Source organism: Thalassophryne amazonica, chromosome 10 (assembly GCF_902500255.1).
Source record: "Thalassophryne amazonica chromosome 10, fThaAma1.1, whole genome shotgun sequence".
NCBI lineage: Eukaryota > Metazoa > Chordata > Actinopteri > Batrachoidiformes > Batrachoididae > Thalassophryne > Thalassophryne amazonica.
This window is the reverse complement of record NC_047112.1, coordinates 9362229-9378680: the sequence shown is the minus strand read 5'-3', so window position 1 is coordinate 9378680 and position 16452 is coordinate 9362229. Positions and strand designations below refer to the sequence as shown.

Sequence of the window (16452 nt, the reverse complement as noted above, 5' to 3'; positions counted from 1 at the left end):
AGATGACTTAAGAGGTAAAGAAGAAGAAGATAGTGAGAGCTTAACAAATTATCACATGGTGGAAGCTGAAGGAGGAAGACTGTTGTGTGAAATTCATTGAGCAGGTGAGAGGCACTGGATGGAGGGGAAGCAATTTTGGACAACTGGAAAAGTACTGCAGATGTGATGAGGAGACAGAGAGGATGGTACTGGATGTGACATCTGGACAGCAGAGGGACAGCTCAGGTGGGACAATTCGGAGAGGTAAGATTAAGATTGTTTGGACATCTGCAGAGGAGGGACACAGGGTATACAGGGAGAAGGATGCCGAGGATGGAGCCACCAGGCAGGAGGAAAAGAGGGAGACCAAAGAGGAGGTTAATGGATGTGCTGAGGGAGGATGTGCAAGTGGTTGGTGAGACAAAGGAAGATACAGAGGACAGGGTGAGATGGTAATGATTGATCTGCTGTGGCGCCCCCTAATAGGAGCAGCCGAAAGACAAAAAAGTAGTAATATTATAGAGTGACACTGCAATAGATAAATGGAAACTTTTAATTCAGAATATTTGTCTCAAGTATCTGTTTTTGGGAGCATTTGATAGAACATTGAACTATGGGAACTGCTGTCTGCATGCACCACATTTAAAAAGGCTTAAAACAGATATTTCTCACCTCGTGGTTATAGTATGGTGCAAATATCCTCTGAGACTTGTCAGAACAAATATCAATCAATCAATTTTTTTATATAGCACCAAATCACAACAAACAGTTGCCCCAAGGCGCTTTATATTGTAAGGCAAGGCTATACAATAATTACGCAAAACCCCAACGGTCAAAACGACCCCCCGCGAGCAAGCACCTGGCCACAGCGGGAAGGAAAAACTCCCCTTCAACAGGAAGAAACCTCCAGCAGAACCAGGCTCAGGGAGGGGCAGTCTTCTGCTGGGACTGGTTGGGGCTGAGGGAGAGAACCAGGAAAAAGACATGCTGTGGAGGGGAGCAGAGATCGATCACTAATGATTAAATGCAGATTGGTGCATACGGAGCAAAAAGAGAAAGAAACAGTGCATCATGGGAACCCCCCAGCAGTCTACGTCTATAGCAGCATAACTAAGGGATGGTTCAGGGTCACCTGATCCAGCCCTAACTATAAGCTTTAGCAAAAAGGAAAGTTTTAAGCCTAATCTTAAAAGTAGAGAGGGTGTCTGTCTCCCTGATCTGAATTGGGAGCTGGTTCCACAGGAGAGGAGCCTGAAAGCTGAAGGCTCTGCCTCCCATTCTACTCTTACAAACCCTAGGAACTACAAGTAAGCCTGCAGTCTGAGAGCGAAGCGCTCTATTGGGGTGATATGGTACTACGAGGTCCCTAAGATAAGATGGGACCTGATTATTCAAAACCTTATAAGTAAGAAGAAGAATTTTAAATTCTATTCTAGAATTAACAGGAAGCCAATGAAGAGAGGCCAATATGGGTGAGATATGCTCTCTCCTTCTAGTCCCCGTCAGTACTCTAGCTGCAGCATTTTGAATTAACTGAAGGCTTTTTAGGGAACTTTTAGGACAACCTGATAATAATGAATTACAATAGTCCAGCCTAGAGGAAATAAATGCATGAATTAGTTTTTCAGCATCACTCTGAGACAAGACCTTTCTGATTTTAGAGATATTGCGTAAATGCAAAAAAGCAGTCCTACATATTTGTTTAATATGCACATTGAATGACATTTCCTGATCAAAAATGACTCCAAGATTTCTCACAGTATTACTAGAGGTCAGGGTAATGCCATCCAGAGTAAGGATCTGGTTAGACACCATGTTTCTAAGATTTGTGGGGCCAAGTACAATAACTTCAGTTTTATCTGAGTTTAAAAGCAGGAAATTAGAGGTCATCCATGTCTTTATGTCTGTAAGACAATCCTGCAGTTTAGCTAATTGGTGTGTGTCCTCTGGCTTCATGGATAGATAAAGCTGGGTATCATCTGCGTAACAATGAAAATTTAAGCAATACCGTCTAATAATACTGCCTAAGGGAAGCATGTATAAAGTGAATAAAATTGGTCCTAGCACAGAACCTTGTGGAACTCCATAATTAACTTTAGTCTGTGAAGAAGATTCCCCATTTACATGAACAAATTGTAATCTATTAGACAAATATGATTCAAACCACCGCAGCGCAGTGCCTTTAATACCTATGGCATGCTCTAATCTCTGTAATAAAATTTTATGGTCAACAGTATCAAAAGCAGCACTGAGGTCTAACAGAACAAGCACAGAGATGAGTCCACTGTCCGAGGCCATAAGAAGATCATTTGTAACCTTCACTAATGCTGTTTCTGTACTATGATGAATTCTAAAACCTGACTGAAACTCTTCAAATAGACCATTCCTCTGCAGATGATCAGTTAGCTGTTTTACAACTACCCTTTCAAGAATTTTTGAGAGAAAAGGAAGGTTGGAGATTGGCCTATAATTAGCTAAGATAGCTGGGTCAAGTGATGGCTTTTTAAGTAATGGTTTAATTACTGCCACCTTAAAAGCCTATCGGTACTGAGGCTTTGTTACAGCCCTTAGGACAAGCTGTGTGACATAGAAAAGTTCAGTTCATGGTACTGTGTATTTGCTTCAGGATTTGTAATGATTCCAGTGTCTTGCACCTGTTGAAACCTTTTTAGTGTCATTGTGTGTGGTGGGTTTATTTTTTTTCTTTTTCTTACTTATTTAATTGGCCATTAATTTCTCCTATCCAGCCTCCGACTGTTGTGTGCAGCATCTGCAAAAGAGACGGCCATCTGAAAGACGAGTGCCCTGAAGACTTCAAGAAGATAGAGCTTCAGCCTTTGCCGCCTATGACTGAGCGCTTCCGAAATATCCTTGATGGACTCTGCGAACTCTGCTTTTGTAAGTGTTGTTTGATTTTTCAGTCCCTTGCACAGTGTCATTTGATATCTGACACAGTATAATCAGTGAGAATATTGAGTCTGCTACAATGTGGCTTTGACATGTATAAACACTGAACTATTGGAATTAAAAACATAAATGGTGGTAAATAACATAGCCAAATGAACTCATGTATTTTCTAACAAATGTATTATACTAGTGCTCTTAGCAAAATTCTGTTGTACCTGCAATAGCGGTAAATGTCCACCAAGTGGAGATATTGCTCCATTTCAAGAACCTTGATAGCCCGACAACCGGCCCTGAATTGGGCCAGATACTGGCCTCTCTCTCCTAGCCTGTGATTGGTTGGCAGCTGAGACGCTGACATCAGCCCATGCTTCAGCATCATATTGATGTGATGTGAGCACTGCTCTCCTATTGGTCGTTGAGGAGTGGGAAACCTCACTCCAAATTGGAGGCCAGTATCCGGCCCAATTCATAGCCTGTTGTCGACCTAAATCCTTGAGTACAGGCTGCTGTGGGATACGACAACAAAGCTGTTTTCTTGTAGTAGATAGAACGGCCATTTACAGTTGTATGTAAAAGTTTGGGCACCCCTGATGATTTCCATGATTTTCCTTTATAAATCATTGATTGTTTGGATCAGCAATTTCAAATAAATATATCATATAGCAGACAAACACACTGATATTTGATAAGTGAAATTAAGTTCCTAGTATTTACACAAAGTGTACAATAATTATTTAAAAAAAACTAGGCTGGTGCATACATTTGGGCACCCTTGTCATTTTATTGATTTGAATACATTTAGCACTAATTATAGGAACACAGAATTGGTTTGGTAAGCTCATTGACCCTTGACCCCCTTACACAGGTGAATCCAATCATGAGAAAGGGTATTTAAGGTGGCTATTTGCAAATATTTCTCCTCTTTGCATCTCTTCTAATGAGTGGCAACATGGGAGCCTCTAAACAATTCTCAAATGACCTGAAAACAAAGACTGTTCAACATCATGGTTTAGGGGAAGGATACAAAAAGCTATCTCAGAGATTTCAGCTGTCAGTTTCCACTGTGAGGAACATTGTGAGGAAATGGAAGACTGCAGGCACAGTACTAGTTAAGGCCTGAAGTGGCAGGCCAAGAAAAATCTCAGATAAGCTGAAGCGAAGGATGGTGAGAATAGTCATAGTCAACCCACAGACCTGCTCCAAAGAACTACAACATGAGCTTGCTGCAGATAGTGTCTCTGTGCATCGTTCAACTATAAAGTGCACTTTGCACAAAGAGATGCTGTATGATGCTGTAATGCAGAAGAAGCCTTTTCTGCGTACACACCACAAACAGTCACTTGAGGTATGTTAAAGATTTGCACATTTGCACAAGCCAGCTTCATTTTGGAATAAGGTGCTGTGGACTGATGAAACTAAAATTCATTAGTATTCCATTATTTGGACATAACAAGGGGCGGTATGCATGGCTGAAAAAGAACACAGCATTCCAAGAAAAACGCTTGCTACCTACAGTAAAATTTGGAGGTGGTTCCATCATGCTGTGGGGCTGTGTGGCCAGTGCAGGTACTGGGAATCTTGTTAAAGTTGAGGGTCACATGGATTCCGGTCAATATCAGCAGATTCTTGAGAACAACGTTCATGAATCAGTGACAAAGTTGAAGTTGCGCCGGGGCTGGATCTTTCAACAAGACAACAACCCTAAACACTGCTCAAAATCTACTAAGACATTCATGCAGAGGAACAAGTACAATGTTCTGGAATGGCCATCTCAGTTCCCAGTCCTGAATATTATTGAAAATCTTTGGTTTGATTTGAAGTGGGCTGTCCATGCTCGGAAACCAACAAACCTGAGATGTTTTGTAAAGAAGAATGGTCCACAATACCTTCAACCAGAATCCAGACTCTCATTGGAAGCTATAGGAAGTGTTTAGAGGCTGTTATTTCTGCAAAAGCAGGATCTACTAAATATTGATGTAATTTTTTTTCTGTTGGGGTGCCCAAATTTATGCACCTGCCTAATTTTGTTTAAATAATTATTGCACACTTTCTGTAAATACTATAAACTTCATTTCACTTCTCAAATATCACTGTTTGTCTGCTATATGATATATTTAACTGAAATTGCTGATCCAAACAACCAATGATTTATAAAGGAAAATCATGGAAAACATCACGGGTGCCCAAACTTTTACATACCACTGTATATCTACTGAATGCCATTTTCTGTTTCTGTCCCATAATTCAGTGGTTCCAAAACTATTTCTGCAGGACACCTCACGTGGATATGAATAACTTTGTGCGCACACATACCCATCTTTTGCTTCCGAACTCCACTGGAATTTGTTGTAATCGCTGTAATTGATGCAAAACTTAATTGTTGAACAAAATAAAGTGACAAATCACATTTACAGTGAAATTACGCAATGATGTCACGTGCATCATGGTTATTATTTTTCATTCCTCACAACCTTGTTCGTGTTCTGTGAGTGTGTGTGTAACTCTCCTGGTTGCTTTGTGTATCATAACGGGTAATGAAAATGTAAAACTCCTACAGTAACAAACTGAAATCATTTGCCTTGCCACACCCCCACCTCTGCAATGCCTTCACGCTCCACACTTTGGGAACCACTGCCGTAATCAGTTATGTGGCTAAAAGCTTTTAGGTCAGTGGTTTTGTTTTGCAGCTGCAGCATAACTACAGCAGGTCTTTGTGAATGTCTTTGCAGTTGGTGGTTGACTGAGGTGATGACACTGAAGATAGTTTGTGTGTGTGAGGAAGCGGGAATGAGGATCATACAATTTAATGCATGAACTCCTGTCTTGTTGCGTCTGTAGACGAATTGTCACCTTCGTATTCTGAGCAGCAGAAGAGGGAGCAGATCCTTGCCAGCCTAGAGCGGTTCATCCGAAAGGAGTACAACGGTGAGTATGAAACGGCAAACTTCCTCGAACACGGGAACACACTCAATTCATTTCATATATTTATAATTTTGAGTGTCTTTGTGTGTCTGAAATCACAGATAAAGCCCAGCTGTGCCTATTCGGCTCCTCCAAAAATGGCTTTGGTTTCCGTGACAGTGACCTCGACATCTGCATGACACTGGAAGGTCATGACACTGCTGAGGTAAGTTAAATAAGAGGACTGATGAAGAGGTGACATTGTCCTCTTACACGTTCAACAGCTGCTAATCTCTGTTCATAGAAATTAAACTGCAAAGAGATCATTGAAGGACTTGCAAAAGTACTAAGGAAACACACAGGTGAGTTAAACATTGCGCTTTTCCTCAATAGTACTACAAAACTATTTTCTCCATATTCGGCATGAAATCTCTGACCTTAACATTTCCTTAAAATTCCAGGGTTAAGGAACATTTTGCCTATCACAACAGCTAAAGTGCCTATTGTGAAGTTTGAACACAAGCAAAGTGGTTTGGAGGGTGACATCAGCCTCTACAACACTCTGGTGAGTGTGGAGAAGCTCTCACCCTGTGGTCACGTTGGCTACAAGTCATTACTTGTCATTCATTTTCAGTCAGAGCGGCCGTTTTGTTGCGGGAAGTGACAACTGTCGTTCAGCTAGGTGGGGCCAAAATAGACCAGATTTCTATTTCATGCATATGCTGAGTGACGCAACGTGGCAACTGCTAATCCAAGTGAATTGTCAGTGTGACTTCAGCTGGTTGTTCGCTTAAACAAAATAATCCACGATGGTGGAATACACTCTGAAACATCTTATTTCTGTGTAAATCAAATGTTTCTCACATTTTTTTAAAGTTGGTAAGAAATAGACACTTCTAAGTCTAAAAATGCTGTTTTTGTAACCAAATGACACCTCTGAAATGATTTACAAGATCTTCTGGGGATGTTGGTGTACACGCCCCAGGAACACCCATCAAGTGACAAAGCCAACTGTTTGGTGCAGTTATTTGTAGATGATGTTAGCATAGGGTCTGAAATTTGATGAATGCAGTGGGGGTGTGGTCAAAATGTGGAAAATGTGCCATTTTCAACTCCATACTTCATCCTGATTGCATCCCTGCCATTTTTCACAGCATGTAAGACTTTTCCACTAATTTACCACATGCATACCACGCATAATTGTGCCATGCAATGCTTTTTTTTTTCCTTTCCCCATTTCTTCTGCAAGTTTTCTTGTGTCTGCATGTTGGTTCAACATATACTAGTCAGAAAAATGGCTCTACTGTCAGATGTACCCGTCTCTCTTTAAACACACACTCATACGCTACATGCTTTGAAGCGAACCTCAATATGTACAAGGAGGTGGGGGATAAATTTAAGCTTTTGTGTGTGTGTGTGTGTCCTATCCACCTCATGTTTGTTGGTGAAGTGTCTACTAGATTTTAGTTACATCAGTGCAGTCTTTCCTACTTAAGTTCTTTCTGCATCCTGATTCAACCATGTCCTCGTGATTTTTTTGTTTTTTGGGGGGGTGGGGGCATGTCCAAAGTTCATCTGCATCCATGGAGACCACACTGCATCCCATTTGTTTCTAGTGTTTCTACTATGTGGTACAAGTTTTTACTGTTTCTATCCAACTTTCTGTGGATGTGGCTGAGTGTGATGATGGTTTAAGACAGTGGGCTCCAAACTATTCCAGAAAGGGCCAAGAGGGTGCAGGTTTTCTTTGCAGCCACTGACTCCAGCAGGTGATTTCACTGATGAACTCATCCCACCTGCTCCAACTGATGTTAATCAGTGAAATCACCTGCTGGAGTCAGTGGCTGCAAAGAAAACCTGCACCCTCTCGGCCCTTTCTGGAATAGTTTGGAGACCACTGGTTTAAGAGAATGTGGTCCCTGCAGTCACAGAATGTGGACTTGCTCTGTGTCCTTGGGCTTAAGAGGCAGACTGTATGTTTTACTTGTAACTTTTTCTACTTGAGGTGTGATATAGACAATGCATTGTTATTGAAGAGGAACTAAGTGCACTTTTGTATTTTTGCATCATGTGATTTTGACATCTTAATCGCAACTCCTGCTAAACCGGTTTATGGATTTCAGTGAAAACGTGACTGAAAGAAAATGATGACACCAGACTGGAATTAAAGGGAGATAATTGGACTTTTGTCAACGATAAATGTGTGTGTGTGTATATATAATATCTTTTGTCTTTAATTCTTGCGACTTCAAACAAAGGACTTTGTCAACAACACCTGAGGCTCCAGTTTTGTTAATTATTTTATTGGAGAATTTTTGACTTGATGTAGGCATTTTGTATGAATCCTGCTCATTTCAAAGCCCTGATTTGTAAGAGAACTTTTAAAATTCTATAACTCCATGTACATGCATCAAAAACACAGCCTTGATAAATTGTTGGGATCTTTATTGACTCATGGTTCCAAGGACACGAGGTGGTCCAAGAGGTGGTGATGGACTGGTTGTCTGCCTGGATGGTTGAGATCCAGGACCCAAGGTGCTTTTGTGGTGTTGTATGGAAACAGTGGTGCTGTATACTTTAAACAAAAAGAAAAAGGGAAGTATAAATATATTCATTTGTGCTACAACCAGCCTTTAGACTTGGTGATGCCTGTATTTAACTTTTTTTAATTACGTGGATTAACTTGGATGGGTCATGCCTTTAGGCTCAACATAACACGAGAATGTTGGCTACGTACGCAGCTCTGGATCCACGTGTGCAGTACCTGGGATACACCATGAAAGTCTTTGCAAAGGTGCGTGAAAAATCCAATTGATTTTAGCCAATTGATTGTGTAAATTGGTGTGATTGATACTCCATATTTGCTTGACATGCAGGTTCTCCAGCTTCAAATTGTCCAACATAGAAACTTTTTCACCAGTTTGTATTTTGTCGAACTCTATCGACCAACTTGGTAAAAATGGATGATGTGCCTGCTGAGATGATTGGGTGTTTTGTCAGTAAATCTCATCTGTTCTTGCAGCGCTGTGACATTGGTGATGCGTCCAGAGGAAGTCTGTCATCTTACGCCTACATCCTGATGGTGCTTTACTTCCTGCAGCAGAGACAGCCACCTGTCATTCCAGTCCTGCAGGAGGTAGCTACCACTGGGTGATGACCACACCTTCTCCAGTCTGACCTCAAATCACTCCCGCATGAAACGCTCAGTAAAAATCTCCATGTGATTGTCTCTGCAGATCTTTGATGGGAAGACCGTCCCCCAGCGGACAGTCGATGGCTGGAATGCTTTCTTTTTTGATAACCTTGAGGATCTTGTGAGTTTTCAAGTAGTTATTTATATTTTTCAAAAGCTCAAGAGCTTCCAAATCAAGGAACTAATATCTTGAGGAGTTAAAGTAATCAAAGTCGCAGGATACTGTCATGCAACTTTTCGGCCACAGTTGATTTTTCCTATGAAACTGTCACTTCATTCAGTGATGCACAAAGGTGCGTGTGTGTGCATAATGATTTAATTTTATGTGTCACATATAAACTATGTTCCCAATTACATGCTGATAATTAAACGCACATACCAGAAACCAGAGTAACAACTACACTGAAACAATGAACCCCTTGATGGTTCGTTCCAAGCAAGAAATAAAAGTAGCAAACACACATACATGAAATAATCCTTTAATAAACCTTTCTGTCTTTGTCAGTGCAGCAAAACATTTCTCCACCCTCATTTATCAGCCGTTTGTGCTTAAACCGTGCAGACATTTCTATCCAAACTGTGGAATTTACCAACTTGTGCTTGGTGTGTAAAAATACACACAGCTCTGGCCCTGTGTTTGCACAGCATCTAGTGGTTGAGCAGGAGAACTGCAACTAGAAAGCGTTGCTGCGGTCACAGCGTGCAACCTCATCCACATACATTCTTTTTCCTCAAATTATTAAGTGCTCAATAAGTAATTATGTGGAGTTAGAAACAGGCGTGGAGCCTCATTGGTGTCAACACCTACAAACGACGACTGTGTGAACTAAAGAGCAGCTTTTAACCTCAACAACAAGCAGCTTGATCGCCGCCTGCTACAACAAGGCAGGAAGTAAATAGTTTCCCTCCTGCAAATTTCATTAGGAGAAATTTTATAGTATTAAAGGCAGTGACATCAAAGGATTCTGGAATGATTGTAATGATAAATAATTCTTTTATTCTGTTTCTTGAAAGGCTTTGTGCTCATTCTTGTGATGAACTTGTTAAAATTATGCCCATAAGTGACTCTGTCACGTCTAAATTAAGAAACATGTGGCACCATGGTTGAATGGTTGGGTTCAAAGCTACTGGTGGACTCGTTGTTGCCACCTAGTGTTGCCTATTTTACTTTTTTCTTTTTTTCTTTCTAGGACTTTCCACACACAAACACACCAATCTGTTTCACAAAAATTAATTTTCTTTGCTCGTGTTCTGGAACACAAGCAATCAACGATGTTTTGTTGTCATATGGTTTTGTTTTGTTGTCATATGAGGTCAAAAGTATCGAACGTTTTTATTTTTTGCAAAAAAATAAAAAGGTCCGATTCTTTTCTAACAGACCTCGTATATGGTTAATTGAGGGCGTTTCTGAACAACAAAAGACTGAAGTTGAGACGTTGGACGTGTCTGATTGTGTGCCCACAGCGCCACCGTCTGTCAGAGCTGCAGCCAAACACAGAGACGGTGGGAGAGCTGTGGTTAGGCCTGCTGCGTTTTTACACCGAAGAGTTTGACTTCAAGGAGCACGTCATCAGCATCCGCCAAAGAAAACGCCTCACCACCTTTGAGAAGCAGTGGACCAGCAAGTGCATCGCCATTGAAGGTGACTCATCACTCTGTTCACCATCTTCCTGTTAAATTGCCATCTTTTGTTTCACTTCCTCACCTTTTTTCTTCTTCTCAGATCCTTTTGATTTGAATCATAATCTTGGTGCTGGAGTTTCTCGCAAAAGTAAGTTTGATCTCAACCAGATCTGTTGTTTGAACTCCACCAAGCTGTACTTTAGTGTGAGTTATACGAGGTCTGTTAGAAAATTTTCTGACCTTTTTATTTTTTTCAAAAACCTTATGGATTTGAATCATGTGTGATTGCATCAGCCAAGCTTGAACCTTCGTGCACATGCGTGAGTTTTGTCACACCTGTCGGTTGCGTCATTTCCTTGTAAGCAGCCTTTGTGTGAGGACTGGTGCTGTGCGCTCCGCGGATTTTTATTGCGAGGAAAATGGCTGAACGATTGGAGCAATGTTATTGCATCAAATTCTGCCAGAAACTTGGTGACAGCCAGGTGGAAACGATTCGGAAAATTAAGACGGCTTTCGGAGAGGAAGGGCGTCACACAGATTAAGGAGTGGTACAACCGGTTTAAAGACGGACGCATATCCGTGGAGAGCAAGCCGCGCTCCGGCCAGCCATCGACATGCCGAAATGACGAGATCATTTCCAAAGTGAACGCTGTAGTGATGCAGGACCATCGAGTGACCATCAGAGAAATTGTGGAAGAAGTGGACATTAGCACTTTTTCGGCACATTCCATCGTGACAGAAGATTTGGGCATGAAACGAGTGGCTGCGAAATTCGTGCCGAGGTTGCTGATGGCGGAGCAAAAGCACCTCCGTGTTGAAGTCTCACAGGACATGCTGGACTCCACATAAAGTGATCCCAGCTTTATGGACACCATTATCACCGGTGATGAGCCCTGGGTGTACAGGTACGACCCGGAAACCAAATTCCAGTCGTAACAATGGAAGCATTCCACGTCGTCACGACCGAAGAAGGCGCGCCAAGTGCGCAGCAACGTGAAGGTGATGCTGACTGTTTTTTGACCACGAGTACACACCACAGGGTCAAACAATAACGGAGTATTACAGGGATGTCCTCCGTCGCCTCCGTGATGCTGTACGGCACAAGAGACCGGAGTTGTAGGCCACAGGATCATGGCACATTCATCACGACAATGCTCCAGCACATTCCTCGAATTTAATTCGGACTTTTTTGTCTAAAAACCAAACTCCTTTGGTTCAACAGGCTCCGTACTCTCCTGACATGGCCCCTTGCGACTTCTGGCTGTTCCCAGAACTTAAAAGACCATTAAAAGGAACGCGTTTTGAGACGAGGGAGGACATTATGGCTGCAACGATGGTGGAGCTGCGCTCCATCCCAAAAGAGGCTTTTTTGGAATGCTTCCAACAGTGGCGACACTGCTGGGAGAAGTGTGTGGAGTCCCAAGGAGACTACTTCGAGGGTGATTAGGTTTCCTACGCTCCAGGTAAGCCAGTTTTTTTTTTTTCCCCGGCCAAAGGTCGGATACTTTTCTAACAGACCTCGTATACTGGAAGACTACACATTTTTCATAAGTTGGCTAGATAGCTTCAGCCTTGACCTTTTTCGCTCAGCTACATGAGGTTTTTTATTTACAGTATTTTGTTATGTATTTTCCTTTTTTCTTTATTTTATCTATTCATTCATTCATTTTTTGTTATTGCATGGGTCTGCTGATTTAAATATACTCAACAAAAATATAAACGCAACACTTTTGGTTTTGCTCCCATTTTGTATGAGATGAACTCAAAGATCTAAAACTTTTTCCACATACACAATATCACCATTTCCCTCAAATATTGTTCACAAACCAGTCTAAATCTGTGATAGTGAGCACTTCTCCTTTGCTGAGATAATCCATCCCACCTCACAGGTGTGCCATACCAAGATGCTGATTAGACACCATGATTAGTGCACAGGTGTGCCTTAGACTGCCCACAATAAAAGGCCACTCTGAAAGGTGCAGTTTTATCACACAGCACAATGCTACAGATGTCGCAAGATTTGAGGGAGCGTGCAATTGGCATGCTGACAGCAGGAATGTCAACCAGAGCTGTTGCTCGTGTATTGAATGTTCATTTCTCTACCATAAGCCGTCTCCAAAGGCGTTTCAGAGAATTTGGCAGTACATCCAACCAGCCTCACAAGCGCAGACCACGTGTAACCACACCAGCCCAGGACCTCCACATCCAGCATGTTCACCTCCAAGATCGTCTGAGACCAGCCACTCAGCTGCTGAAACAATCGGTTTGCAAAACCAAAGAATTTCTGCACAAACTGTCAGAAACCGTCTCAGGGAAGCTCATCTGCATGCTCGTCGTCCTCATCGGGGTCTCGACCTGACTCCAGTTCGTCGTCGTAACTGACTTGAGTGGGCAAATGCTCACATTCGCTGGCGTTTGGCACGTTGGAGAGGTGTTCTCTTCAACTTTATGCAAAGGAGATGTGTTGCACTGCATCAGGCAAATGGTGGTCACACCAGATACTGACTGGTATCCCCCCCCCCAATAAAACAAAACTGCACCTTTCAGAGTGGCCTTTTATTGCTATCAGCTCATGTTCTTTTCACCAAAAGTTAAATTCTCAAATGGATGAACACTGGAGATGTTGCTGCACATTTGAGCAGTTTTTATCTCCATCTAGCGGGTAATGTGAGCATTTCAGGGCCTCTGTTACATTTCCTTTTTGAAACCCAAAATTCAGTAAAAGATATTTATAAAGGTCACAAATGCATGATTTTTTTTCTATTTTTTTTGGGGGGGGGGGTGGATTTGGACTCCCAGCATTAATGTATAAAAATTTACATTTTTAGAGTTTTACGGTTCTTGAGTTTTAGGACATAGATGTTTTTCCACACAGACGTGAGGCCATCAATGTTCTTGATAAACACAACTTAAGAGTTGTGAGTAATTGCTTGGCTATACTGGGCTTTCCAAGAAATCCATGCACAAAGCACAAAAAAACTTCAATAATAAAAGTACACAAGCACAATACACAAAAATCCCAAATTTAAGAGCTGATTTAAAAAAAAAAAAACTTCTTCTTGTTTCCAAAGCTGTGGCCAGCAATTCTCTTAACCCTCTGGGGCCAACGCCGTCATATATGACGACTGAGACCAAGTTTTACTAAATTATAAATAACTTGTTAATGACATGAGATAGAAGCTTACTTTTTTTTTTGCTGAAAACGTAACTCTGCGGACTTTCGAGCCAGCCATCCACCATCTTTGTACAACCCCTGGCAAAAATTATGGAATCACCGGCCTCGGAGGATGTTCATTCAGTTGTTTAATTTTGTAGAAATAAAGCAGATCACAGACATGACACAAAACTAAAGTCATTTCAAATGGCAACTTTCTGGCTTTAAGAAACACTATAAGAAATCAGGAAAAAAAATTGTGGCAGTCAGTAACGGTTACTTTTTTAGACCAAGCAGAGGGGAAAAAAATATGGACTCACTCAATTCTGAGGAATAAATTATGGAATCATGAAAAACAAAAGAACGCTCCAACACATCACTAGTATTTTGTTGCACCACCTCTGGCTTTTATAACAGCTTGCAGTCTCTGAGGCATGGACTTAATGAGTGACAAACAGAACTCTTCATCAGTCTGGCTCCAACTTTCTCTGATTGCTGTTGCCAGATCAGCTTTGCAGGTTGGAGCCTTGTCATGGACCATTTTCTTCAACTTCCACCAAAGATTTTCAGTTGGATTAAGATCCGGACTATTTGCAGGCCATGACATTGACCCTATGTGTCTTTTTGCAAGGAATGTTTTCACAGTTTTTGCTCTATGGCAAGATGCATTATCATCTTCCCCAAACATCCTTTCAATTGATGGGATAAGAAAAGTGTCCAAAATATCAACGTAAACTTGTGCATTTATTGATGATGTAATGACAGCCATCTCCCCAGTGCCTTTACCTGACATGCAGCCCCATATCATCAATGACTGTGGAAATTTACATGTTCTCTTCAGGCAGTCATCTTTATAAATCTCATTGGAATGGCACCAAACAAAAGTTCCAGCATCATCACCTTGCCCAATGCAGATTCGAGATTCATCACTGAATATGACTTTCGTCCAGTCATCCACAGTCCACGATTGCTTTTCCTTAGCCCATTGTAACTTTGTTTTTTCTGTTTAGGTGTTAATGATGGCTTTCGTTTAGCTTTTCTGTATGTAAATCCCATTTCCTTTAGGCAGTTTCTTACAGTTCGGTCACAGACGTTGACTCCAGTTTCCTCCCATTCGTTCCTCATTTGTTTTGTTGTGCATTTTTGATTTTTGAGACATATTGCTTTAAGTTTTCTGTCTTGACGCTTTGATGTCTTCCTTGGTCTACCAGTATGTTTGCCTTTAACAACCTTCCCATGTTGTTTGTATTTGGTCCAGAGTTTAGACACAGCTGACTGTGAACAACCAACATCTTTTGCAACATTGCATGATGATTTACTCTCTTTTAAGAGTTTGATAATCCTGTCCTTTGTTTCAATTGACATCTCTCGTGTTGGAGCCATGATTCATGTCAGTCCACTTGGTGCAACAGCTCTCCAAGGTGTGATCACTCCTTTTTAGATGCAGACTAACGAGCAGATCTGATTTGATGCAGGTGTTAGTTTTGGGGATGAAAATTTACAGGGTGATTCCATAATTTATTCCTCAGAATTGAGTGAGTCCATATTTTTTTCCCTCTGCTTGGTCTAAAAAAGTAACCGTTACTGACTGCCACAATTTTTTTTCCTGATTTCTTATAGTGTTTCTTAAAGCCAGAAAGTTGCCATTTGAAATGACTTTAGTTTTGTGTCATGTCTGTGATCTGCTTTTTTTCCCTACAAAATTAAACAACTGAATGAACATCCTCTGAGGCTGGTGATTCCATAATTATTGCCAGGGGTTGTATTCATAGAAGCTGTGTGGTGACGTGTGCAATGTGAGTGTCCAATTGGAATTGGTTCACCATCACATGGTTTTCCAATATCCAATCGTAGGGCAGAGCAGTCTCACATGGTATCCCAAAGAATGTTTGTAGAAGAAATGTGTTACTCTCTGGCATGTGAATGCTGTTTGAAGAGCCCCCTGGCTGCTGGCTCCATGTGTAAAAGCGCAGGGTTGCGCATCTGAATGAAGGTGATCAGCGTAAGAGGAACTCATACAACCTCACGTGGTCTAACAAAGAGTGTCACTGGGAGAAATAACTCACTACTTGGCCAGGAATATTGTTGAATAAGCCTCTCTCGCTCTCACTCGTAAAGTGCCATTTACGCATATGAATGAAAGGAGGCGGGAGGGGTGTTAACAGGGCCTCAAACTGTGAAGAGAGACTGTTTAAGCCCCTTTCACATTGGCATATTCGTAGAGCTGCTCATTGTGGCATAACGTCTACGCAGAGATGAGCAGCTCTCCGCCCACTTAGCCGCTCTACGTCGAGTTTTTTCTGTATGCAGCAGTATGTTGAGGGCTACGTGTGTAGGACGGAAGAAATTAAACATGTTTAATTTTCTTCGGCGTAGAACGCTGGACACAGTTTTAAGCAGGGCGTATTTAAATGAAACACAATGCTGCAATACGCAGCTCTACAAATATGCCAATGTGAAAGGGGCTTTACAGTGCAGGAACACATTCCAACAGGGAGTCAAACTCCATGGAAGTAAAAAGTTTTTGGTGTAAGCCTTTGTGTAATAGCACACAGAAATTGCTTTGAGATGTGGCATGAAGACAAACAAAACACATAGACCATTTTGTATATATTGTTCAAAATGTGCATTTGTGATTATTGTTAGAACATTTATTTTGTAAATTCTGTTCTACAAGACCCAAAACTACCTTTAT

General features: G+C 41.5%; 1 protein-coding gene across 1 annotated transcript in view; it reads left to right on the top strand.

The window, feature by feature from the left end:
* tut4 (terminal uridylyl transferase 4) overlaps positions 1-16452 on the top strand; it is a 47311-nt gene that overhangs the window by 20031 nt on the left and 10828 nt on the right. Inside the window, exons 14-23 of the mRNA XM_034179405.1 lie at positions 2727-2877; positions 5725-5811; positions 5910-6013; positions 6092-6149; positions 6249-6352; positions 8492-8581; positions 8810-8923; positions 9024-9101; positions 10445-10622; positions 10704-10751. Coding sequence (XP_034035296.1) covers positions 2727-2877; positions 5725-5811; positions 5910-6013; positions 6092-6149; positions 6249-6352; positions 8492-8581; positions 8810-8923; positions 9024-9101; positions 10445-10622; positions 10704-10751 — 1012 coding nt within the window. The remainder of the gene's footprint in view (positions 1-2726; positions 2878-5724; positions 5812-5909; positions 6014-6091; positions 6150-6248; positions 6353-8491; positions 8582-8809; positions 8924-9023; positions 9102-10444; positions 10623-10703; positions 10752-16452) is intronic.